The 26,289-nt window shown below is 49.7% G+C and overlaps 1 protein-coding gene across 1 annotated transcript in view; it reads left to right on the top strand.

Annotated features, from left to right (window-relative positions):
• The window catches only part of LOC147106514 (transcription factor PU.1-like), a 75,776-nt gene that overhangs the window by 47,444 nt on the left and 2,043 nt on the right, over positions 1-26,289 (top strand). Inside the window, exon 3 of the mRNA XM_086008461.1 lies at positions 17,152-17,390. Coding sequence (XP_085864587.1) covers positions 17,152-17,390 — 239 coding nt within the window. The remainder of the gene's footprint in view (positions 1-17,151; positions 17,391-26,289) is intronic.

Raw genomic sequence — 26,289 nt, 5'->3', positions numbered from 1 at the left:
AATACAAGACAGGACAACAATACAGGAGAGGGCAACAATACAGGACAGGGCAGCAACACAGGACAGGACAACAAAACAGGGCAGGGCAACAGTACAGGACAGGACAACAATACAGGACAGGGCAACAACGCAGGACAGGGGAACAATACAGGACAGGACAACAGTACAGTACAGGGCAACAATACAAGACAGGACAACAATACAGGACAGGGGAACAATACAAGACAGGAAAACAATACAGGACAGGGCAACAATACAGGACAGGGCAACAATACAGGACAGGGCAACAATACAGGACAGGGGAACAATACAAGACAGGACAACAATACAGGACAGGGCAACAATACAGGACAAGGCAACAACACAGGACAGGGCAACAGTACAGGACAGGGCAACAGTAAAGGACAGGGCAACAGTACAGGACAGTGCAACAATACGGGACAGGACATCAATACAGGACAGGGCAACAATACAGGACAGGGCAACATTACAGGACAGGGCAACAATACAAGACAGCACAACAGTACAGGACAGGACAACAATACAGGACAGGTCAACAGTACAGGACAGGGCAACAGTACAGGACAGGGCAACATTACAGGACAGGGCAACATTACAGGACCGTGCAACAGTACAGGACAGGACAACAATGCAGGACAGGGCAACAATACGGGACAGGACAACTATACAGGACAGGGGAACAATACAAGACAGGACAACAATACAGGACAGGGCAACAATACAGGAAAGAGCAATAATACAGGACAGGATAACAGTACAGGACAGGGTAAGAATACAGGACAGGGCAACAATACAGGACAGGACAACAATGCAGGACAGGGCAACAATACGGGACAGGACAACTATACAGGACAGGGCAACAATACAGGACAGGGCAACAATACAGGACAGGACAACAATACAGGACAGGGCAACAATACAGGACAGGACAACAGTACAGGACAGGAAAACAACACAGGACAGGACAACAATACAGGACACGACAACATTACAGGACAGGGCAACAATACGGGACAGGACAACAATACAGGACAGGGCAACAGTACAGGACAGGGCAACAATACAGGACAGGACAACAATACAGGACAGGGCAGCAATACAGGATGGGGCAACAATACCGGAAAGGGCAAAAATAAAGGACAGGGCAACAGGACAGGACAGGGCAACATTACAGGAAAGGGCAACAGTACAGGACAGGACAACAATACGGAACAGGACAACAGTAGAGGACAGGGCAACAGGACACGACAGGATAACAATACAGGACAGGACAACAATAGAGGACATGGCAACAATGCAGGACAGGACAACAATACAGGACAGGGCAACAATACAGGACAGGACAACAATACAGGACTGGGCAAAAATACAGGACAGGACAACAATACAGGACAGGGCAACAGTACAGGACAGGGCAACAATATACGACAGGGCAAAAATACAGGAAAGGGCAACAATACAGGACAGGGCAAATATACAGGACAGGGCAATAATATAGGACAGGGCAACAGTACAGGACAGGACAACAGTACAGGACAGGACAACAATACAGGACAGAACAACAATACAGGACAGGGCAATAATAAAGGACAGGGCAACAGGACAGAACAGAACAACAATACAGGACAGGGCAACAATACAGGACAGGGCAACAATATAGAACAGGGCAAAAATACAGGACAGGGCAATAATATAGGACAGGGCAACAGCACAGGACAGGACAACAGGACAGGACAGGGCAACAATACAGGACAGGGCAACAATACAGGACAGGACAATGAAACAGTACAGGACAACAATACGGAACAGGGCAACAACACAGGACAGGGCAACAATGCAGGACAGGACAACAGTACAGGACAGGGGAACAATACAAGCCAGGACAACAATACAGGACAGGGCAACAATACAGGACAGGGCAACAATACAGGACAGGGCAACAATACAGGACAGGGGAACAATACAAGACAGGACAACAATACAGGACAGGGCAACAATACAGGACAGGGCAACAATACAGGACAGGGCAACAATACAGGACAGGGCAACAATACAGGACAGGGGAACAATACAAGACAGGACAACAATACAGGACAGGGCAACAATACAGGAAAGAGCAATAATACAGGCCAGGACAACAGTACAGGACAGGGCAACAATACAGGACAGGGCAACAATACAGGACAGGACAACAATACAGGAAGGAGTAATAATACAGGACAGGACAACAGTACAGGACAGGGCAACAATACAGGACAGGGCAACATTACAGGACAGGAGAACAATACAGGACAGGACAACAATACAGGACACGACAACATTACAGGACAGGGCAACAATACGGGACAGGACAACAGTACAGGACAGGGCAACAGTACAGGACAGGGCAACAATACAGGACAGGACAACAATACAGGACAGGGCAACAATACAGGACAGGGCAACAATACCGGAAAGGGCAAAAATAAAGACAGGGCAACAGGACAGGACAGGGCAACATTACAGGACAGGACAACTATACAGGACAGGGCAACAATACAGGACAGGACAACAGTACAGTACAGGGCAACAATACAAGACAGGACAACAATACAGGAGAGGGCAACAATACAGGACAGGGCAGCAACACAGGACAGGACAACAAAACAGGGCAGGGCAACAGTACAGGACAGGACAACAATACAGGACAGGGCAACAACGCAGGACAGGGGAACAATACAGGACAGGACAACAGTACAGTACAGGGCAACAATACAAGAGAGGACAACAATACAGGACAGGGGAACAATACAAGACAGGAAAACAATACAGGACAGGGCAACAATACAGGACAGGGCAACAATACAGGACAGGGCAACAATACAGGACAGGGGAACAATACAAGACAGGACAACAATACAGGACAGGGCAACAATACAGGACAAGGCAACAACACAGGACAGGGCAACAGTACAGGACAGGGCAACAGTAAAGGACAGGGCAACAGTACAGGACAGTGCAACAATACGGGACAGGACATCAATACAGGACAGGGCAACAATACAGGACAGGGCAACATTACAGGACAGGGCAACAATACAAGACAGCACAACAGTACAGGACAGGACAACAATACAGGACAGGGCAAAAGTACAGGACAGGGCAACAGTACAGGACAGGGCAACATTACAGGACAGGGCAACATTACAGGACCGTGCAACAGTACAGGACAGGACAACAATGCAGGACAGGGCAACAATACGGGACAGGACAACTATACAGGACAGGGGAACAATACAAGACAGGACAACAATACAGGACAGGGCAACAATACAGGAAAGAGCAATAATACAGGACAGGACAACAGTACAGGACAGGGTAAGAATACAGGACAGGGCAACAATACAGGACAGGACAACAATGCAGGACAGGGCAACAATACGGGACAGGACAACTATACAGGACAGGGCAACAATACAGGACAGGGCAACAATACAGGACAGGACAACAATACAGGACAGGGCAACAATACAGGACAGGACAACAGTACAGGACAGGAAAACAACACAGGACAGGACAACAATACAGGACACGACAATATTACAGGACAGGGCAACAATACGGGACAGGACAACAATACAGGACAGGGCAACAGTACAGGACAGGGCAACAATACAGGACAGGACAACAATACAGGACAGGGCAGCAATACAGGACGGGGCAACAATACCGGAAAGGGCAAAAATAAAGGACAGGGCAACAGGACAGGACAGGGCAACATTACAGGAAAGGGCAACAGTACAGGACAGGACAACAATACGGAACAGGACAACAGTAGAGGACAGGGCAACAAGACACGACAGGATAACAATACAGGACAGGACAACAATAGAGGACATGGCAACAATGCAGGACAGGACAACAATACAGGACAGGGCAACAATACAGGACAGGACAACAATACAGGACTGGGCAAAAATACAGGACAGGACAACAATACAGGACAGGGCAACAGTACAGGACAGGGCAACAATATACGACAGGGCAAAAATACAGGAAAGGGCAACAATACAGGACAGGGCAAATATACAGGACAGGGCAATAATATAGGACAGGGCAACAGTACAGGACAGGACAACAGTACAGGACAGGAGAACAATACAGGACAGAACAACAATACAGGACAGGGCAATAATAAAGCACAGGGCAACAGTTCAGAACAGAACAACAATACAGGACAGGGCAACAATACAGGACAGGGCAACAATATAGAACAGGGCAAAAATACAGGACAGGGCAATAATATAGGACAGGGCAACAGCACAGGACAGGACAACAGGACAGGACAGGGCAACAATACAGGACAGGGCAACAATACAGGACAGGACAATGAAACAGTACAGGACAACAATACGGAACAGGGCAACAACACAGGACAGGGCAACAATGCAGGACAGGATAACAGTACAGGACAGGGCGACAATGCAGGACAGGGCAACAATGCAGGACAGGGCAACAATGCAGGACAGGACAACAGTACAGGACAGGGCAACAACACAGGACAGGGCAACAATGCAGGACAGGGCAACAGTACAGTACAGGGCAACAATACAAGACAGGACAACAATACAGGACAGGGCAACAATACAGGACAGGGCAGCAACACAGGACAGGACAACAAAACAGGGCAGGGCAAATGTACAGGACAGGACAACAATACAGGACAGGGCAACAACACAGGACAGGGCAACAATACAGGACAGGAAAACAGTACAGTACAGGGCAACAATACAAGACAGGGCAACAATACAGGACAGGGCAACAATACACGACAGGGGAACAATACAGGACAGGGCAACAATACAGGACAGGGCAACAATACAGGACAGGGGAACAATACAAGACAGGACAACAATACAAGACAGGACAACAATACAGGACGGGGCAACAATACAGGACAGGGCAACAATTCAGGACAGGGCAACAGTACAGGACAGGGCAACAGTAAAGGACAGGGCAACAGTACAGGACAGGGCAAAAATACAGGACAGGACAACAATTCAGGACAGGGCAACAATACAGGACAGGGCAACAATACATGACAGGGCAACTGTACAGGACAGGGCAAAAATACAGGACAGGACAACAATATAGGACAGGGCAACAATACATGACAGGGCAACTATACAGGACAGGGCAAAAATACAGGACAGGACAACAATATAGGACAGGGCAACAATACAGGACAGGGCAACAATACAGGACAGGGCAATAATATAGGACAGGACAACAATACAGGACAGGAGATCAATACAGGACAGGACAACAATACAGGACAGGGCAACATTACAGGACAGGGCAACAATACAGGACAGGGCAACTATACAGCACAGGGCAACAATATAGGACAGGACAACAATATAGGACAGGACAACAATAGAGGGCAGGGCAACAATGCAGGACAAGGCAACTATACAGGACAGGGCAACAATACATGACAGCGCAACTATAAAGGACAGGGCATCAATACCGGAAAGGGCAATAATAAAGGACAGGGCAACATTACAGGACAGGGCAACTATACAGGACAGGGCAACTATACAGGATAGGGCAACAATACAGGACAGGGCAACAATACCGGAAAGGGCAATAATAAAGGACAGGGTAACTGTACAGAACAGGGCAACAATACAGGACAGGGCAACTATACAGGACAGGGCAACAATACAGGACAGGGCAACAATACCGGAAAGGGCAATAATAAAGGACAGGGCAACATTACAGGTCAGGGCAACTATTCAGGACAGGTCAACTATACAGGACAGGGCAACTATATAGGACAGGGCAACAGTACAGGACAGGATAACAATACGCGACAGGCAACAATACAGGAGAGGACAACAATACAGGACTGGGCAACAATACAGGACAGGGCAACAGTACAGGACAGGGCAAGAGTACAGGAGAGGGCAGCAATACAGGACAGGGCAACAATACAGGACAGGACAACAATACAGGACAGGACAACGGTACAGGACAGGACAAGAATACGGGACAGGCAACAGTTCAGGACAGGGCAACAATACAGGACAGGGCAACAATACAGGACAGGGCAACTATACAGGACAGGGCAACAATACAGGACAGGGCAACAATACAGGACAGGACAACAGTACAGGACAGGAAAACAACACAGGACAGGACAATACAGGACACGACAACATTACAGGACAGGGCAACAATAGGGGACAGGACAACAATACAGGACAGGGCAACAATACAGGACAGGGCAACAATACAGGACAGGGGAACAATACAAGACAGGACAACAATACAGGACAGGGCAACAATACAGGACAAGGCAACAACACAGGACAGGGCAACAGTACAGGACAGGGCAACAGTAAAGGACAGGGCAACAGTACAGGACAGTGCAACAATATGGGACAGGACATCAATACAGGACAGGGCAACAATACAGGACAGGTCAACATTACACGACAGGGCAACAATACAAGACAGCACAACAATACAGGACAGGACAACAATACAGGACAGGGCAACAGTACAGGACAGGGCAACAATACAGGACAGGGCAACAGTACAGGACAGGGCAACATTACAGGACAGGGCAACATTACAGGACAGGGCAACAATACAGGACAGGGCAATAGTACAGGACAGGGCAACAATACAGGACAGGACAACAATACAGGACAGTGCAACATTACAGGACAGGGCAACAATACAGGACAGGGCAACAGTACAGGACAGGACAACAATACAGGACAGGAGAACAATACAGGACAGGGCAACAATACAGGACAGGGCAAAAATACAGGACAGGACAACTATACAGGACAGGGGAACAATACAAGACAGGACAACAATACAGGACAGGGCAACAGTACAGGACAGGACAACAATACAGGACAGGGCAACAATACAGGACAGGACAACTATACAGGACAGGGGAACAATACAAGACAGGACAACAATACAGGACAGGGCAACAATACAGGACAAGGCAACAACACAGGACAGGGCAACAGTACAGGACAGGGCAACAGTAAAGTACAGGGCAACAGTACAGGACAGGGCAACATTACACGACAGGTCAACTACACAGGACAGGGCAACTATACAGGACAGGGCAACAGTACAGGACAGGATAACAATACGCGACAGGCAACAATACAGGAGAGGACAACAATACAGGACTGGGCAACAATACAGGACAGGGCAACAATACAGGACAGGGCAAGAGTACAGGAGAGGGCAGCAATACAGGACAGGGCAACAAAACAGGACAGGACAACAATACACGACAGGACAACGGTACAGGACAGGACAAGAATACGGGACAGGCAACAGTTCAGGACAGGGCAACAATACAGGACAGGGCAACTATACAGGACAGGGCAACAATACAGGACAGGGCAACAATACAGGACAGGACAACAGTACAGGACAGGAAAACAACACAGGACAGGACAATTCAGGACACGACAACATTACAGGACAGGGCAACAATAGGGGACAGGACAACAATACAGGACAGGGCAACAGTACAGGACAGGGCAACAGTACAGGACAGGACAGCAATACAGGACAGGGCAACAATACAGGACAGGGCAACAATACCGGAAGGGGCAAAAATAAAGGACAGGAAAACAGGACAGGACAGGGCAACATTTCAGGACAGGACAACTATACAGGACAGGGCAACAATACAGGACAGGACAACAATACAGGACAGGGCAACAATACAGGACAGGGCAACAATACGGGACAGGACACCAATACAGGACAGGGCAACAGTACAGGACCGGGCAACAGTACAGGACAGGGCAACAGTACAGGACAGGGCAACAATACAGGACAGGGCAACAGTACAGGACAGGGCAACAGTACAGGACAGGGCAACAGTACAGGACAGGGCAATAGTACAGGACAGGGCAACAGTACAGGACAGGGCAACAATACAGGACAGGGCAATAGTACAGGACAGGGCAACAGTACAGGACAGGGCAACAATACAGGACAGGGCAACAGTACAGGACAGGGCAACAGTACAGGACAGGGCAACAGTACTGGACAGGGCAACAATACAGGACAGGAGAACAACACAGGACAGGACAACAATACAGGACACGACAACATTACAGGACAGGGCAACAATAGGGGACAGGGCAACAATACAGGACAGGACAACAATACAGGACAGGGCAACAATACAGGACAGGGCAACAATACCGGAAAGGGCAAAAATAAAGGACAGGGCAACAGGACAGGACAGGGCAACATTACAGGACAGGACAACTATACAGGACAGGGCAACAATACAGGACAGGACAACTGTACAGGACAGGGCAACAATACAGGACAGGACAACAATACAGGACAGGGCAACAATACAGGACAGGGCAACAATACGGGATAGGACAACAGTACAGGACAGGGCAACAGTACAGGACAGGGCAACAATACAGGACAGGGCAACAATACAGGACAGGGCAACAGTACAGGACAGGGCAACAGTACAGGACAGGGCAACAATACGGGACAGGCAACAATACGGGACAGGCAACAATACAGGACAGGGCAACAATACAGGACAGGGCAACAGTACAGGACAGGACAACAATACAGGACAGGGCAACAGGACAGGACAGGACAACAATACACGGCAACAATACGGGACAGGACAACAATACAGGACAGGGCAACAGTACAGGACAGGGCAACAGTACAGGACAGGGCAACAATACAGGACAGGGCAACAGTACAGGACAGGGCAACAGTACAGGACAGGGCAACAGTACAGGACAGGGCAACAGTACAGGACAGGGCAACAGTACTGGACAGGGCAACAATACAGGACAGGAGAACAATAAAGGACAGGGCAACAGTACAGGACAGGGCATAGAAACATAGAAGATAGGGGCAGGAGTAGGCCATTCGGCCCCTCGAGCCTGTTCCGCCATTCAATGAGATCATGGCTGTTCGTCTAAATTCAGTACCCGGTCCCTGCTTTCTCCCCATATCCCTTGATCCCTTTAGCCTTAAGAAATATATCCAACTCCTTCTTGAATATATTTAATGAATTGGCCTCTACTGCCTTCTGTGGTAGAGAATTCCACAGGTTCACCACTCTCTGGGTGAAGAAATTGCTCTTCTTCTCTGTCCTAAATGGCCTACCCCTTATCCTTAGTCTGTGACCCCTGGTTCTGGACTCCCCGACCATCGGGAACATCCTTTAAGCATCTAGTCTGTCCAGTCCTGTTAGAATTTTGTAAGTTTCAATGAGATCCCCTCTCATTCTTCTAAACTCCAGTAAGTATAAGCCCAATCAGCCCAATCTCTCCTCATACGTCACTCCTGCCATCCCAGGTATCAGCCTGGTGAATCTTTGCTGAACTCCTTCCATGGCACGAACATCCTTCCTCAGATAAGGCGAACAAAACTGGACACAATACTCCAGATGTGGTCTCACCAAGGCCCTGTACAACTGCAGCAAGACATCCTTGTTCCTGTACTCGAATCCTCTCACTATGAAGGCCAACATACCATTTGCCTTCTTAACCGCCTGCTGCACCTGCATGCTTACCTTCAGCGACTGGTGCACAAGGACACCCAGGTCTCGCTGCACTTCCCCTTCTCCCAATCTATTGCCATTCAGATAATAATCTGCCTTCCTGTTTTTGCCACCAAAGTGGATAACCTCGCATTTATCTACATTATACTGCATCTGCCATGTATCTGCCCAATCACCCAACCTGTCCAATTCATACTGGAGTTTCTCTGCATCCTCCGCACAGCACACACGCCCACCCAACTATGTGTCGTCTGCAAACTTGGAGATATTACATCTAGTTCCCTCATCTCGATCATTAATATATATTGTGAATAATTGGGGTCCTAGCACCGATCCCTGTGGTACCCCGCTAGTCACTGCCTGCCATTTGGAAAGAGATCCGTTTATTCCAAATCTTTGCTTCCTCTCTGCCAACCAGTTCTCTATCCAAGTCAGTACCTTACCCCCAATCCCATGTGCTTTAACTTTGCACGCTAATCTCTTATCTGGGATCTTATCGAAAGCCTTCTGAAAGTCCAAATACACCACATCCACTGGTTCTCCCTTATCTATTCCACCAGTTACATCCTCAAAAAATTCCAGTAGACTAGTCAAGCACGATTTACCTTTTGTAAATCCATGTTGACTTTGTCCGATCCGGTCACTTTTTTCCAAGTGCTCTGCTATTACATCCTTTATAATGGACTCTAGCATTTTCCCCACTACCGATGTCAGGCTTACCGGTCTGTAATTCCCCGTTGTCTCTCTACCACCCTTTTTGAACAGTGGGGTAACATTAGCTACCCGCCAATCCATGGGTGCTGTTCCAGAGATTGTCGAATTTTGGAAGATGACCAGCAATGCATCTACTATTTCTAGGGCCACTTCCTTAAGTACCCTAGGATGTAGATTATCAGGCCCTGGGATTTATCGGCCCTCAATCCCATCAATTTCCCTAACACCATTTCCCTACAAATACTGATTTCTATCAGTTCCTCCCTGTCATTAGACCCTATGTTCCCCGACATCTTTGAGAGGTTATTTGTGTCATCCTTTGTGAAAACAGAACCAAAGTATGTATTTAATTGGTCTGCCATTTCTTTGTTTCCCATTATAAATTCCCTTGATTCTGACTGCAAGGGACCTACGCTTGACTTCACCAGTCTTTTTCTCTTCACATATCTATAAAAGCTTTTACAGTCAGTTTTTATGTTCCCTGCAAGCTTACTCTCATACTTTATTTTCCCCCTCTTAATTAATCCCTTTGTCCTCCTTTGTTGGATCCTAAACTGCTCCCAATCCTCAGGTTTACTGCTTTTTCTGGCCAATTTATATGTCTTCTCCTTGGATCTTATGCTATCCCTAATTTCCCTTGTTAGCCACGGTTAAGTCACCTTTTTTGTTTTATTTTTATGCCAAACTGGGATGAACAAATTCTGTAGTTCATCCATGCGATCTTTGAATGTTTGCCATTGTCCATCCGCCGTCAACCCTTTGAGTGACATTCCCCAATCCATCCTACCCAACTCACACCTCATACCATCGTAGTTTCCTTTATTTAAATTCAGGGCCCTAGTCTCCGAGTCAACTATTTCACTCTCCATCTTAATGAAGAATTCTATCATATTATGATCGCTCCTCCCCAAGGGGCCTCGCACAACAAGATTGCTAATTAATCCTTTCTCGTTACATAATACCCAATCTAAGATGGCCTGATCTCTAGTTGGTTCCTCGACATATTGGTCCAGGAAACCATCCCGTATACACTCCAGGAATTCCTCCTCCACAGTATTGTTACTAATTTGGTTAGCCCAATCTATATGTAGATTAAAGTCACCCATGATAACTGCTGTGCCCTTATTGCACGCTTCTCTAATTTCCCGTTTAATGCCATCCCTGACCTCTGCATTACTGTTTGGAGGTCTATATACCACTCCCACTAATGTTTTCTGCCCCTTTGTATTTTTTTGTTCTACCCATACAGATTCTACATCATCAGAGCTAATATCGTTCCTTTCAATTGTGTTAATCCCCTCTTTAACCAGCAATGCTACCCCACCTCCTTTTCCTTTTTGCCTATCTTTCCTGGATATTGAATACCCCTGGATATTGAGTTCCCAGCCTTGGCCACCCTGGAGCCATGTTTCCGTAATCCCAATCATATCATATTCGTTTACCTCTATTTGCGCAGCTAATTCATCCACCTTATTACGAATGCTCCTCGCATTAAGACACAAAGGGGGAGAAATTCAGTAGGCTGCGCCACCCGTTAGTGCCTTAAGAGGGCGCTAAGTGGGTCGCAAGCCAACTGGCGCCTGGGCACGGCACTGCCCACGCCTCCCGCTAAATTCCGCGGGACGTTAGTGGTGGCGCTAACCGTTAGCGCTGCGCCGCTGCCGATGATGTCATCAGTGTGCGCAGCGCCCCACTGACGCCCCGGCTGCGATATTTGGCAGCGCCCCCTGATTTACCACTGGACGCTATGTCCGACCGGTTCAGGGGGGCCTACATGCAGCCGGGGAGGCGCAAATTAAAGGCGAGGTGCGGGGCGGCCATTTTTCTTGTTGGCCGCTTGCCAGCACGTGCCTGCGCTCCCGTCCCCGGCCTCCTGAACCCCCCCACCGCCCCCCCCCCACGGAGTGCCGGCTGCGCTCCAATAACCCGGCACTTCTCTTCGGTGTCGGGCTCTTTTGCCTACACTCCCGATCCTCAGGGACCCAGCTGGGCCTCAGATCGCGCTGCACAAGGCCCCTCCCCTTTAAGAAGGGGAGGAAGGCCTGCAATACCGCAGCGCGACGTGCCACAACGTGTGGCGCTGCAGCATGTAGCGTCATGATATTTACTCGCAGCACCCCAAGAGGGATGCGGGGTGCCTCCAGTAGCGCCACACTTCCCTTTGGGGTGCAACAACTCAATTTCCGGTGCGCGGGTGCGAATGTTTCCGGGGCGCTACTTTAAGCGCCCTGGCGAGGCTCGTGTCCCAAGCAGGGCTACATTCAATTTCTCCGCCAAAGCCTTCAGGCTTGTTTTTTTAATGCCCTTAGATCTTTTAGAATTATTATTTACTGTGGCAACAATATAGGACAGGACAACAATACAGGACAGGGCAACAATACAGGACAGGGCAACATTACAGGACAGGGCAACAATACAGGACAGGACAACAATACAGGACAGGACAACAATACAGGACAGGGCAACATTACAGGACAGGGCAACAATACAGGACAGGACAACAATACAGGACAGGGCAACAGTACAGGACAGGACAACATTACAGGACAGGGCAACAATACAGGACAGGGCAACAGTACAGGACAGGGCAACAATACAGGACAGGGCAACATTATAGGACAGGACAACAATACAGGACAGGGCAACAATACAGGACAGGGCAACAATACAGGACAGGACAACAATACAGGACAGGGCAACAATACAGGACAGGTCAACATTATAGGACAGGACAACAATACAGGACAGGGCAACAATACAGGACAGGGCAACAATACAGGACAGGGCAACAATACAGGACAGGGCAACAATACAGGACAGGGCAACAATACAGGACAGGGCAACAGTACAGGACAGGGCAACAGTACAGGACAGGGCAACAATACAGGACAGGGCAACAATACAGGACAGAACAACAATACAGGACAGGGCAACAGTACAGGACAGGGCAACAGTACAGGACAGGGCAACAGTACAGGACAGGGCAACAATACAGGACAGGGCAACAATACAGGACAGGGCAACATTACAGGACAGGGCAACAATACAGGACAGGGCAACAGTACAGGACAGGACAACAATACAGGACAGGGCAACATTACAGGACAGGACAACAGTACAGGACAGGACAACAATATAGGACAGGACAACAATACAGGACAGGGCAACAATATAGGACAGGACAACAGTACAGGACAGGACAACAATATAGGACAGGACAACAATACAGGACAGGGCAACAATATAGGACAGGACAACAATACAGGACAGGACAACAATACAGGACAGGGCAACAATATAGGACAGGACAACAGTACAGGACAGGGCAACAATATAGGACAGGGCAACAGTACAGGGCAGGACAGAAATACAGGACAGGACAACAATACAGGACAGGGCAACAATACAGGACAGGGCAACAGTACAAGACAGGGCAACAATACAGGACAGGACAGCAATACAGGACAGGGCAACAGTACAGGACAGGGCAACAATAAAGGACAGGGCAACAGTACAGGACAGGGCAACAATACAGGACAGGGCAACAATACAGGGCACGGCAATAGTACAGGACAGGGCAACAATACAGGACAGGACAATATAGGACAGGACAACAATACAGGACAGGGCAACAATACAGGACAGGGCAACAATACAGGACAGGGCAACAGTACAGGATAAGGCCAACCGTACAGGACAGGGCAACAGTACAGGACAGGGCAACAATACAGGACAGGGCAACAATACAGGACAGGGGAACAATACAGGACAGGGCAACACTACAGGACAGTAAAAAATACAGGCCAGGACATCAATACAGGACAAGGCAACAATACAGGACAGGGCAACAGTACAGGGCAGGACAAAAATACAGGATAGGACAACAATACAGGACAGGGCAACAGTACAGGACAGGGCAACAGTACAGGACAGGACAAAAATACAGGACAGGATAACAATACAGGACAGGGCAACAATACAGGACAGGGCAACAGTACAGGGCAGGGCAACAATACAGGACAGGACAGCAATACAGGAGAGGGCAACAGTACAGGACAGGGCAACAGTACAGGACAGGGCAACAGTACAGGACAGGACAACAGTACAGGACAGGGCAACAGTACAGTACAGGACAACTTTTCAGGACAGGGCAACAATACAGGACAGGGCAACAATACAGGACAGGGCAACAGTACAGGACAGGGCAACTATACAGGACAGGACAATAATACAGGACAGGGAAACAGTACAGGACAGGACAACAATATGTGACAAGACAACAATACGGGAGAGGACAACAATACTGGCTAGGATGAGACAACAGTACGGGCCATCACGGGAAGGGATTGCAATACGAGATGGGACAACAGCACAAGACTGGACCGGATGGGACAGCAGTACAACTATAACATCAACTTGTATTTACATAGTGCCTTTAACATAGTAAAGCATCCCAATGTGCCTCACAGGAGTATTATAAGACATAAAATTTGACACCGAGCCGCAGAGGAGAAAATTAAGGCAGTTGACCACAAGTTTGGTCAAAGAATTAGGTTTTAAGGAGCATCTGAAGGAGGAGAGAGAGGTAGTGAGGCAGAGTCCTTTAGACAGGGAATTCCAGAGCTCAGGGCTGAGGCAACAGAAGGCACGACCAAAAATGGTTGAACGATTACAATCAGGAATGCTCAAGAGGCCTGAATTAGAGGAGCGCAGATATCTCGGGGGGTTGTGGGGCTTAAGGAGATTACAGAGATAGGAAGGGGCGAGGTTATGGAGGGATTTGAAAACAAGGATGAGAATTTTGAAATCGAGGCGTTGCTTAACCAGGAGCCAATGTAGGCCAGCGAGCACAGGGGTGATGGGTGAATCAGTGGATAGAGAACGGAGTTTTTGGTGGGGACCGAAAACAATGGCTTCGGTTTTTCCAATACTTAAGTGGAAAAATTTCTGCTCATCCAGAACTGGATGTCGGACAAGCAGTCTGACAATTTAGAGACCGTGGAGGGGTCGAGAGAAGAGGTAGTGAGGTAGAGCTGGGTGTCGTCAGAGTACATGTGGAAACTGACGCTGTGTTTTCGGATGATGTCGCCAAGGGACAGCATGTTGATGTGAAATAGGAGGGGGCCAAGGATAGATCCTTGGGGGACACCAGATGTAACGATGCGGGAGCGGGAAGAGAAGCCATTGCAGGTGATTCACTGGCTACGATTAGATAGATAAGAATGGAACCAGGCGAGTGCAATCCCACTCAGCTGGACGATGGTGGGGAGGTGTTGGAGAAGGATGAAGCGGTCAACCGTGTCAAAGGCTGCAGCCAAGTCAAGAAGGACGAGGAGGGATAGTTTACCTTTATAACAGTCACAAAGGATGCCATTTGGGACTTCGATGAAACCCGTTTCGGTACTGTGGCAGGGGGTGGAAATCTGATTGGAGGGATTCAAACATGGAATTGCGGGAAAGATGGGCACGGATTTGGGAGGCGACAACACGTTGAAGGGCTTTGGAGAGGAAAGGGAGGTTCGAGATGGTGCAGTAGTTTGCAAGGACGGAAGGATCAAGGTTTTTTTTTTGAGGAGAGGGGTGATGACGGCAGATTTGAGGGAGAGGGGGCAGTACTGTTAACAATGTCAGCTAACATGGGAGCCAGAAAAGGAAGTTGAGTGGTCAGCAGTTTGGTGGGAATAGGGTCGAGGGAGCAGGAAGTGGATCTCATGGACAAGATGAGCGTGGAGAGGTCATGAGGGGATATCGGAGAGAAACTGGAGAAAGATGTGAGTTCAGGGCTAGGGCAAGGGGGGAACCTTAGAGGAATACAGGACACTCTCTCTGTGTCTCTCTGTCTCTCTGTCTCTCCCCATTTCTGTCCCTCTGTCTCTCTGTCATCACTCCCCTCTCTCTCTCATTGTCTCTCTCTCTGACTCTTTCCCTCTCTCTCCCTTAAGCTGTCTCTGTCTCTCTCTCTCTCCCCATTTCTGTCCCTCTGTCTCTCTGTCATCACTCCCCTCTCTCTCTCATTGTCTCTCTCTCTGACTCTTTCCCTCTCTCTCCCTTAAGCTGTCTCTGTCTCTCGCTCCTCTTTCTTTCTGTCCCTCTCTGTCCATCTCTGTCTCTCTCTCTCTCTTTCTCTGTCCCTCGCTCTGTCTCTCTCGCTCTTTGTCTCTCTTCCTGTGTCTTGCTCTGTCTCTGTCTCTCTGCCTCTTTCTCACTCTCTCTCTCTCTGTCCGCCTCTGTGTCTCTTTCTCTCTCTCTCTCTCTGTCCGCCTCTCCCTATGTCTCTGACTCTCTCTCTCTCTCACTCGCCCCGTCTCTCCCCCTCATAGTGTCAGCTGTGGCTCAGTTGATAGCACTCTCACCTCTGAGTCAGGAGGTTGTGGGTCCACGTTCCACTCCAGAGACTTGAGCACAAAAATCTAGACTGACACTCCAGTGCAGTGCTGAGGGAGTGCTGCACTGTCGGAGGTGCCATCTTTCAGATGATTAAACTGAGGCCCGTCTGCGCTCTCAGGTGGACGTAAAAGATCCAATGGCAGTATTTCGAGACGAGCAGGGGAGTTCGCCCCAGTATCCTGATCAGTGTTTATCCCTCAATCAGCACCACTAAAAAACAGATTATCTGGTCAGTATCACATGCTGTTTGTCGGAGCTTGCTGTGCACAAATTGGCTGCCGCGTTTCCCACATTACAACAGTGACTCCACTTCAAAAGTACTTCATTGGTTGTAAAGCGATTTGAAACGTCCGGTGGTCGTGAAAGGTGCTACATAAATGCAAGTGTTTCTTTCTCTCCCCACACTCATTATTTAATCCATCCAACTCTCTTTTACCTGCTCCTATCTGCAGACTATTACTGGGATTACACCAGCAACCACATTCACGGAGACTTTGAGTCGTTTGCCGACCATCACTTTACCGAGTTACAGAGCGTACAACCCCCACAGCTGCAGCAGCTATATCGGCACATGGAGCTCGAACAGCTGCACGGCCTGGAGTCCTTGCCTGCAGCCAACAGCCCCATCGGAACACAAATACATTACAACAAATCACAGCCGTCAGCAACCACCAGCTTCACTGCTCCCCAGGTAGGTCACAGGTTAATCACCCCCCTCAATACTGAGTGTACTCACCCCCCGTCAATACTGAGAGTGTACTCACCCCCCGTCAACACTGAGAGTGTACGCACACCCACCCCCCGCCCCGCTCAATACTGAGAGTGTACTCAATTTTTTCAATTCAATTCAAATTGCTTTATTGGCATGACAAGGTACATCTTATGTTGCCAAATCACCGAAAAAACATTTATGGTTGAACACATAAACGCAGATCTATCCATACTGTGTATAAACAGATATATCCCTGTGTGTATAAATATACACTCATATAATTTGCATAGAATCTTTTCTTAGGTTTAGTGGTTGTCCCTCTGCTTATGGCAAGCTGTAACATAGTTTGCTGCTGAAGTTACGCAATTTCTCTGTTCCCCTAATAGGTATGGGAGTTTTTGGTCTTTATTCAAATTTTTGAATTCAGGGCATATTTTTATGAATTTTGGGTAGAAATTCCCCCTTATGTCCTGATAGTTTCCACAAGCTGTGAGGAAGTGCATCTCTGTCTCCACCACTCCCTGACTGCAGTGAGAGCATATCCTGTCCTCTCTTGGCAGACAGGTCTGTCTGTGTCTACCTTTTTCGATGGCGAGGCTATGCTCACTAAGTCTGTACATAGTCAAGGTTTTTCTTAATTTGCTATCTTTTACCGTGGTCAGGTATTCGGCCGTGGTGTATTGTCTGTTTAGGGCCAAGTAGCAATCGAGTTTGTTTTGGGTTTTTGTTGTTTCTGTCCAATAGGTCAGATATTTTTCCTTTTGTTTAGTGACAATTGTGTTGGGTCGAATTCTCTGTGCTACGATGTCACTGTCCTGGAGCTGGTTATTATTAGCAGTGTTAGTAGTTACTTCACTGAGTCCCAGGACTAGTTGACTGAGGGGACTCTTCTTTATGATCCTCTCTTGGCATTTCAGGGCTTCGTAATCATAGCAGTGGGGGTTGATCATTTTTAGGTGTTTCCAAAATTTCAATAGTGAGAGTGTACTCACCCCCCCTCAATACTGAGAGTGTACTCACCCCACCTCAATACTGAGAGTGTACTCACCCCCCCTCAATACTGAGAGTGTACTCACCCCCCCTCAATAGTGAGAGTGTACTCACCCCCCCTCAATACTGAGAGTGTACTCACCCCACCCTCAATACTGAGTGTACTCACCCCCCCTCAATACTGAGAGTGTACTCACCCCCCCTCAATACTGAGAGTGTACTCACCCCCCCTCAATACTGAGAGTGTACTCACCCCCCCCAATACTGAGAGTGTACTCACCTCCCCCTCAATACTGAGAGTGTACTCACCCCCCCTCAATACTGAGTGTACTCACCCCCCCTCAATACTGAGAGTGTACTCACCCCCCCTCAATACTGAGAGTGTACTCACCCCACCTCAATACTGAGAGTGTACTCACACCCCCTCAATACTGAGAGTGTACTCACCCCCCCTCAATACTGAGTGTACTCACCCCCCCTCAATACTGAGTGTGTACTCACCCCCCCTCAATACTGAGAGTGTACTCACCCCCCCAATACTGAGAGTGTACTCACCCCCCCCTCAATACTGAGAGTGTACTCACCCCCCCTCAATACTGAGAGTGTACTCACCCCCCCTCAATACTGAGAGTGTACTCACCCCCCCCAATACTGAGAGTGTACTCACCCCACCTCAATACTGAGAGTGTACTCACCCCCCCTCAATACTGAGTGTACTCACCCCCCTCAATACTGAGAGTGTACTCACCCCCCCTCAATACTGAGTGTACTCACCCCCCCTCAATACTGAGAGTGTACTCACCCCCCCTCAATACTGAGTGTACTCACCCCCCCTCAATACTGAGAGTGTACTCACCCCCCCTCAATACTGAGAGTGTACTCACCCCCCCTCAATACTGAGAGTGTACTCACCCCCCCTCAATACTGAGAGTGTACTCACCCCACCTCAATACTGAGAGTGTACTCACCCCCCCTCAATACTGAGAGTGTACTCACCCCCCCTCAATACTGAGAGTGTACTCACCCCCCCTCAATACTGAGTGTACTGACCCCCCCTCAATACTGAGTGTGTACTCACCCCCCCTCAATACTGAGAGTGTACTCACCCCCCCAATACTGAGAGTGTACTCACCCCCCCTCAATACTGAGAGTGTACTCACCCCCCCTCAATACTGAGAGTGTACTCACCCCCCCTCAATACTGAGAGTGTACTCACCCCCGCCCTCAATACTGAGTGTGTACTCACACCCCCTCAATACTGAGAGTGTACACACCCCCCTCAATACTGAGAGTGTACTCACCCTCCCTCAATACTGAGAGTGTACTCACCCCCCTCAATACTGAGAGTGTACTCACCCTCCCCTCAATACTGAGAGTGTACTCACCTCCCCTCAATACTGAGAGTGTACTCACCCCCCCTCAATACTGAGAGTGTACTCACCCCCCCTCAATACTGAGTGTACTCACCCCCCCTCAATACTGAGAGTGTACACACCCCCCCTCAATACTGAGAGTGTACTCACCCACCCCTCAATACTGAGAGTGTACTCACCTCCCCTCAATACTGAGAGTGTACTCACCCCCTCAATACTGAGAGTGTACTCACCCCCCCTCAATACTGAGAGTGTACTCACCCCCCCTCAATACTGAGAGTGTAGTCACCCCCCTCAATACTGAGAGTGTACTCACCCCCCCTCAATACTGAGAGTGTACTCACCCCCCCTCAATACTGAGAGTGTACTCACCCCCCCTCAATACTGAGAGTGTACTCACCCCCCCTCAATACTGAGAGTGTACTCACCCCCCCTCAATACTGAGTGTACTCACCCCCCCTCAAAACTGAGAGTGTACTCACCCCCCCCAATACTGAGTGTGTACTCACCCCCCCTCAATACTGAGTGTACTCACCCCCCCTCAATACTGAGAGTGTACTCACCCCACCTCAATACTGAGAGTGTACTCACCCCCCCTCAATACTGAGAGTGTACTCACCCCCCCTCAATACTGAGTGTACTCACCCCCCCTCAATACTGAGAGTGTACTCACCCCCCCTCAATACTGAGAGTGTACTCACCCCCCCCTCAATAATGAGAGTGTACTCACCCCCCTCAATAATGAGAGTGTACTCACCCCCCCCCTCAATACTGAGAGTGTACGCACCCCCCATCAATACTGAGAGTGTACTCACCACCCCTCAATACTGAGAGAGTACTCACCCCCCCTCAATACTGAGTGTACTCACCCCCCCTCAGTACTGAGAGTGTACTCACCCCCCCTCAATACTGAGAGTGTACTCACCCCCCCTCAATACTGAGAGTGTACTCACGCCCCCTCAATACTGAGAGTGTACTCACCCCCCTCAATACTGAGAGTGTACTCACCCCCCCTCAATACTGAGAGTGTACTCACCCCCCTCAATACTGAGAGTGTACTCACCCCCCCTCAATACTGAGAGTGTACTCACCCCCCCTCAATGCTGAGAGTGTACTCACCCCCCATCAATACTGAGAGTGTACTCACCCCCCCTCAATACTGAGAGTGTACTCACCCCCCCTCAATACTGAGAGTGTACTCACCCCCCTCAATACTGAGAGTGTACTCACCCCCCCTCAATACTGAGAGTGTACTCACCCCCCCTCAATGCTGAGAGTGTACTCACCCCCCCTCAATATTGAGAGTGTACTCATCCCCCCTCAATACTGAGAGTGTACTCACCCCCCCTCAATACTGAGAGTGTACTCACCCCCCCTCAATACTGAGAGTGTACTCACTCCCCCCTCAATACTGAGAGTGTACTCACCCCCCCTCAATATTGAGAGTGTACTCACCCCCCATCAATACTGAGAGTGTACTCACCCCCCTCAATACTGAGAGTGTACTCACCCCCCCTCAATACTGAGAGTGTACTCACCCCCCTCAATACTGAGAGTGTACTCACCCCCCCTCAATACTGAGAGTGTACTCACCCCCCTCAATACTGAGAGTTTACTCACCCCCCCTCAATACTGAGAGTGTACTCACCCCCCCCTCAATACTGAGAGTGTAATCACCCCCCCTCAATACTGAGAGTGTACTCACCCCCCTCAATACTGAGAGTGTACTCACCCCCCCTCAATACTGAGAGTGTACTCACCCCCCCCTCAATACTGAGAGTGTACTCACCCCCCCTCAATACTGAGAGTGTACTCACCCCCCTCAATACTGAGAGTGTACTCACCCCCCCTCAATACTGAGAGTGTACTCACCCCCCCTCAATACTGAGAGTGTACTCACCCGCCCCTCAATACTGAGAGTGTACTCACCCCCCCTCAATACTGAGAGTGTACTCACCCCCCCTCAATACTGAGAGTGTACTCACCCCCCCTCAATACTGAGAGTGTACTCACCCCCCCTCAATACTGAGAGTGTACTCACTCCCCCCTCAATACTGAGAGTGTACTCACCCCCCCTCAATATTGAGAGTGTACTCACCCCCCCTCAATATTGAGAGTGTACTCATCCCCCCTCAATACTGAGTGTGTACTCACCCCCCCTCAATACTGAGAGTGTACTCACCCCCCTCAATACTGAGAGTGTACTCACCCCCCCTCAATACTGAGAGTGTACTCACCCCCCCTCAATACTGAGAGTGTACTCACCCCCCCTCAATGCTGAGAGTGCACTCACCCCCCCTCAATACTGAGAGTGTACTCACCCCCCCTCAATACTGAGAGTGTACTCACCCCCCCTCAATACTGAGTGTGTACTCACCCCCCTCAATACTGAGAGTGTACTCACCCCCCCTCAATACTGAGAGTGTACTCACCCCCCCTCAATACTGAGTGTACTCACCCCCCCCTCAAAACTGAGAGTGTACTCACCCCCCCTCGAGACTGAGAGTGTACTCACCCCCCCTCAATACTGAGTGTGTACTCACCCCCCTCAATACTGAGAGTGTACTCACCCCCCCTCAATACTGAGAGTGTACTCACCCCCCTCAATACTGAGAGTGTACTCACCCCCTCAATACTGAGTGTACTCACCCCCCCTCAATACTGAGAGTGTACTCACCCCCCTCAATACTGAGAGTGTACTCACCCCCCCTCAATACTGAGAGTGTACTCACCACCCCTCAATACTGAGAGTGTACTCACCCCCCCCTCAATACTGAGAGTGTACTCACCCCCCCCTCAATACTGAGAGTGTACTCTCCCCCCCTCAATACTAAGAGTGTACTCACCCCCCCAATACTGAGAGTGTACTCACCCCCCTCAATACTGAGAGTGGACTCACCCCCCCTCAATACTGAGAGTACTCACCCCCCCTCAATACTGAGAGTGTACTCACCCCCCCTCAATACTGAGAGTGTACTCACCCCCCCTCAATACTGAGAGTGTACTCACCCCCCCTCAATACTGAGTGTACTCATCCCCCCTCAATACTGAGAGTGTACTAACCCCCCCTCAATACTGAGAGTGTACTCACCCCCCCCCTCAATACTGAGACTGTACTCACCCCCCCTGAATACTGAGAGTGTACTCACCCCCCCTCAATACTGAGAGTGTACTCACCCCCCCTCAATACTGAGAGTGTACTCACCCCCCCTCAATACTGAGAGTGTACTCACCCCCCCTCAATACTGAGTGTACTCACCCCCCCTCAATACTGAGAGTGTACTCACCCCCCCTCAATACTGAGAGTGTACTCACCCCCCCTCAATACTGAGAGTGTACTCACCCCCCCTCAATACTGAGAGTGTGCTCACCCCCCCTCAATACTGAGAGTGTACTCACCCCCCTCAATACTGAGTGTACTCACCCCCCCTCAATACTGAGAGTGTACTCACCCCCCTCAATACTGAGTGTACTCACCCCCCCTCAATACTGAGAGTGTACTCACCCCCCCTCAATACTGAGAGTGTACTCACCCCCCCTCAATATTGAGAGTGTACTCACCCCCCCTCAATACTGAGTGTGTACTCACCCCCCCTCAATACTGAGAGTGTACTCACCCCCCTCAATACTGAGAGTGTACTCACCCCCCAATACTGAGAGTGTACTCACCCCCCCTCAATACTGAGAGTGTACTCACCCCCCCTCAATACTGAGAGTGCACTCACCCCCCCTCAATACTGAGAGTGTACTCACCCCCCTCAATACTGAGAGTGTACTCACCCCCCTCAATACTGAGTGTGTACTCACCCCCCCTCAATACTGAGAGTGTACTCACCCCCCCTCAATACTGAGAGTGTACTCACCCCCCCTCAATACTGAGTGTACTCACCCCCCCACCTCAAAACTGGAGTGTACTCACCCCCCTCTATACTGAAGAGTGTACTCACCCCCCTCAATACTGAGTGTGTACTCACCCCCCCTCAATACTGAGAGTGTACTCACCCCCCCTCAATACTGAGAGTGTACTCACCCCCCTCAATACTGAGAGTGTACTCACCCCCTCAATACTGAGTGTACTCAACCCCCCCTCAATACTGAGAGTGTACTCACCCCCCTCAATACTGAGAGTGTACTCACCCCCCCTCAATACTGAGAGTGTACTCACCACCCCTCAATACTGAGAGTGTACTCACCCCCCCTCAATACTGAGAGTGTACTCACCCCCCCTCAATACTGAGAGTGTACTCTCCCCCCCTCAATACTAAGAGTGTACTCACCCCCCCCAATACTGAGAGTGTCCTCACCCCCCCTCAATACTGAGAGTGGACTCACCCCCCCTCAATACTGAGAGATACTCACCCCCCTCAATACTGAGAGTGTACTCACCCCCCCTCAATACTGAGAGTGTACTCAGCCCCCCCTCAATACTGAGAGTGTACTCACCCCCCCTCAATACTGAGTGTGTACTCACCCCCCCTCAATACTGAGAGTGTACTCACCCCCCCTCAATACTGAGAGTGTACTCACCCCCCCTCAATACTGAGTGTACTCATCCCCCCTCAATACTGAGAGTGTACTCACCCCCCCTCAATACTGAGAGTGTACTCACCCCCCCTCAATACTGAGTGTACCTCACCCCCCTCAATACTGAGAGTGTACTCACCCCCCTCAATACTGAGTGGTACTCACCCCCCCTCAATACTGAGAGTGTACTCACCCCCCGCAATACTGAGAGTGTACTCCCTCCCCCTCAATACTGATTGTACTCACCCCCCCTCAATACTGAGAGTGTACTCACCCCCCCCTCAATACTGAGAGTGTACTCACCCCCCCTCAATACTGAGTGTACTCACCCCCCTCAATACTGAGAGTGTACTCACCCCCCCTCAATACTGAGAGTGTACTCACCCCCCTCAATACTGAGTGTGTACTCACCCCCCCCTCAATACTGAGTGTACTCACCCCCCCTCAATACTGAGAGTGTACTCACCCCCCCAATATTGAGTGTACTCTCCCCCACTCAATACTGAGAGTGTACTCACCCCCCCTCAATACTGAGTGTACTCAGCCCCCTCAATACTGAGTGTACTCACCCCCCCTCAATACTGAGAGTGAATTCACCCCCCAATACTGAGTGTACTCACCCCCCCTCAATACATGAGAGTGTACTCACCCCCCTCAATACTGAGAGTGTACTCACCCCCCCTCAATACTGAGAGTGTACTCACCCCCCTCAATGCTGAGAGTGTACTCACCCCCCTCAATACTGAGAGTGTACTCACCCCCCCTCAATACTGAGAGTGTACTCACCCCCCCTCAATACTGAGTGTGTACTCACCCCCCTCAATACTGAGAGTGTACTCAGCCCCCTCAATACTGAGAGTGTACTCACCCCCCTCAATAATGAGAGTGTACTCACCCCCCCTCAATACTGAGAGTGTACTCACCCCCCTCAATAATGAGAGTGTACTCACCCCCCCTCAATACTGAAGAGTGTATACTCACCCCCTCAATACTGAGAGTGTACTCACCCCCCTCAATACTGAGAGTGTACTCACCCCCGCTCAATACTGAGAGTGTACTCACCCCCCCTCAATACTGAGAGTGTACTCACCCCCCCTCAATACTGAGAGTGTACTCACCCCCCATCAATACTGAGAGTGTACTCACCCCCCCTCAATACTGAGAGTGTACTCACCCCCCCCTCAATACTGAGAGTGTACTCACCCCCCCTCAATACTGAGAGTGTACTCACCCCCCATCAATACTGAGTGTACTCACCCCCCCTCAATACTGAGAGTGCACACACCCCCCCCTCAATACTGAGAGTGTACTCACCCCCCCTCAATACTGAGTGTGTACTCAACCCCTCAATACTGAGTGTACTCACCCCCCTCAATACTGAGAGTATACTCACCCCCCCTCAATACTGAGTGTGTACTCACCCCCCCTCAATACCGAGAGTGTACTCACCCCCCCTCAATACTGAGAGTGTACTCACCCCCCCTCAATACTGAGAGAGTATTCACCCCCCCTCAATACTGAGAGTGTACTTACCCCCCCTCAATACTGAGTGTACTCAACCCCCCCTCAATACTGAGAGTGTACTCACCCCCCCTCAATACTGAGAGTGTACTCACCCCCCCTCAATACTGAGAGTGTACTCACCCCCACTCAATTCTGAGAGTGTACTCACCCTCCCTCAATACTGAGAGTGTACTCACCCCCCTCAATACTGAGAGTGTACTCACCCCCCCTCATACTGAGAGTGTACACACCCCCCATCAATACTGAGAGTGTACTCACCCCCCCTCAATACTGAGAGTGTACTCACCCCCTCAATATTGAGTGTACTCACCCCCCTCAATACTGAGAGTGTACTCACCCCCCTCAATACTGAGAGTGTACTCACCCCCCCCTCAATACTGAGAGTGTACTCACCCCCCCCTCAATGCTGAGAGTGTACTCACCCCCCTCAATACTGAGAGTGTACTCACCCCCCCCTCAATACTGAG

Source organism: Somniosus microcephalus, chromosome 15 (genome assembly GCF_052327205.1).
Source record: "Somniosus microcephalus isolate GS21.2 chromosome 15, FLI_Smic_1.0, whole genome shotgun sequence".
Taxonomy (NCBI): domain Eukaryota; kingdom Metazoa; phylum Chordata; class Chondrichthyes; order Squaliformes; family Somniosidae; genus Somniosus; species Somniosus microcephalus.
This window is presented reverse-complemented; position numbering and strand designations above follow the sequence as displayed.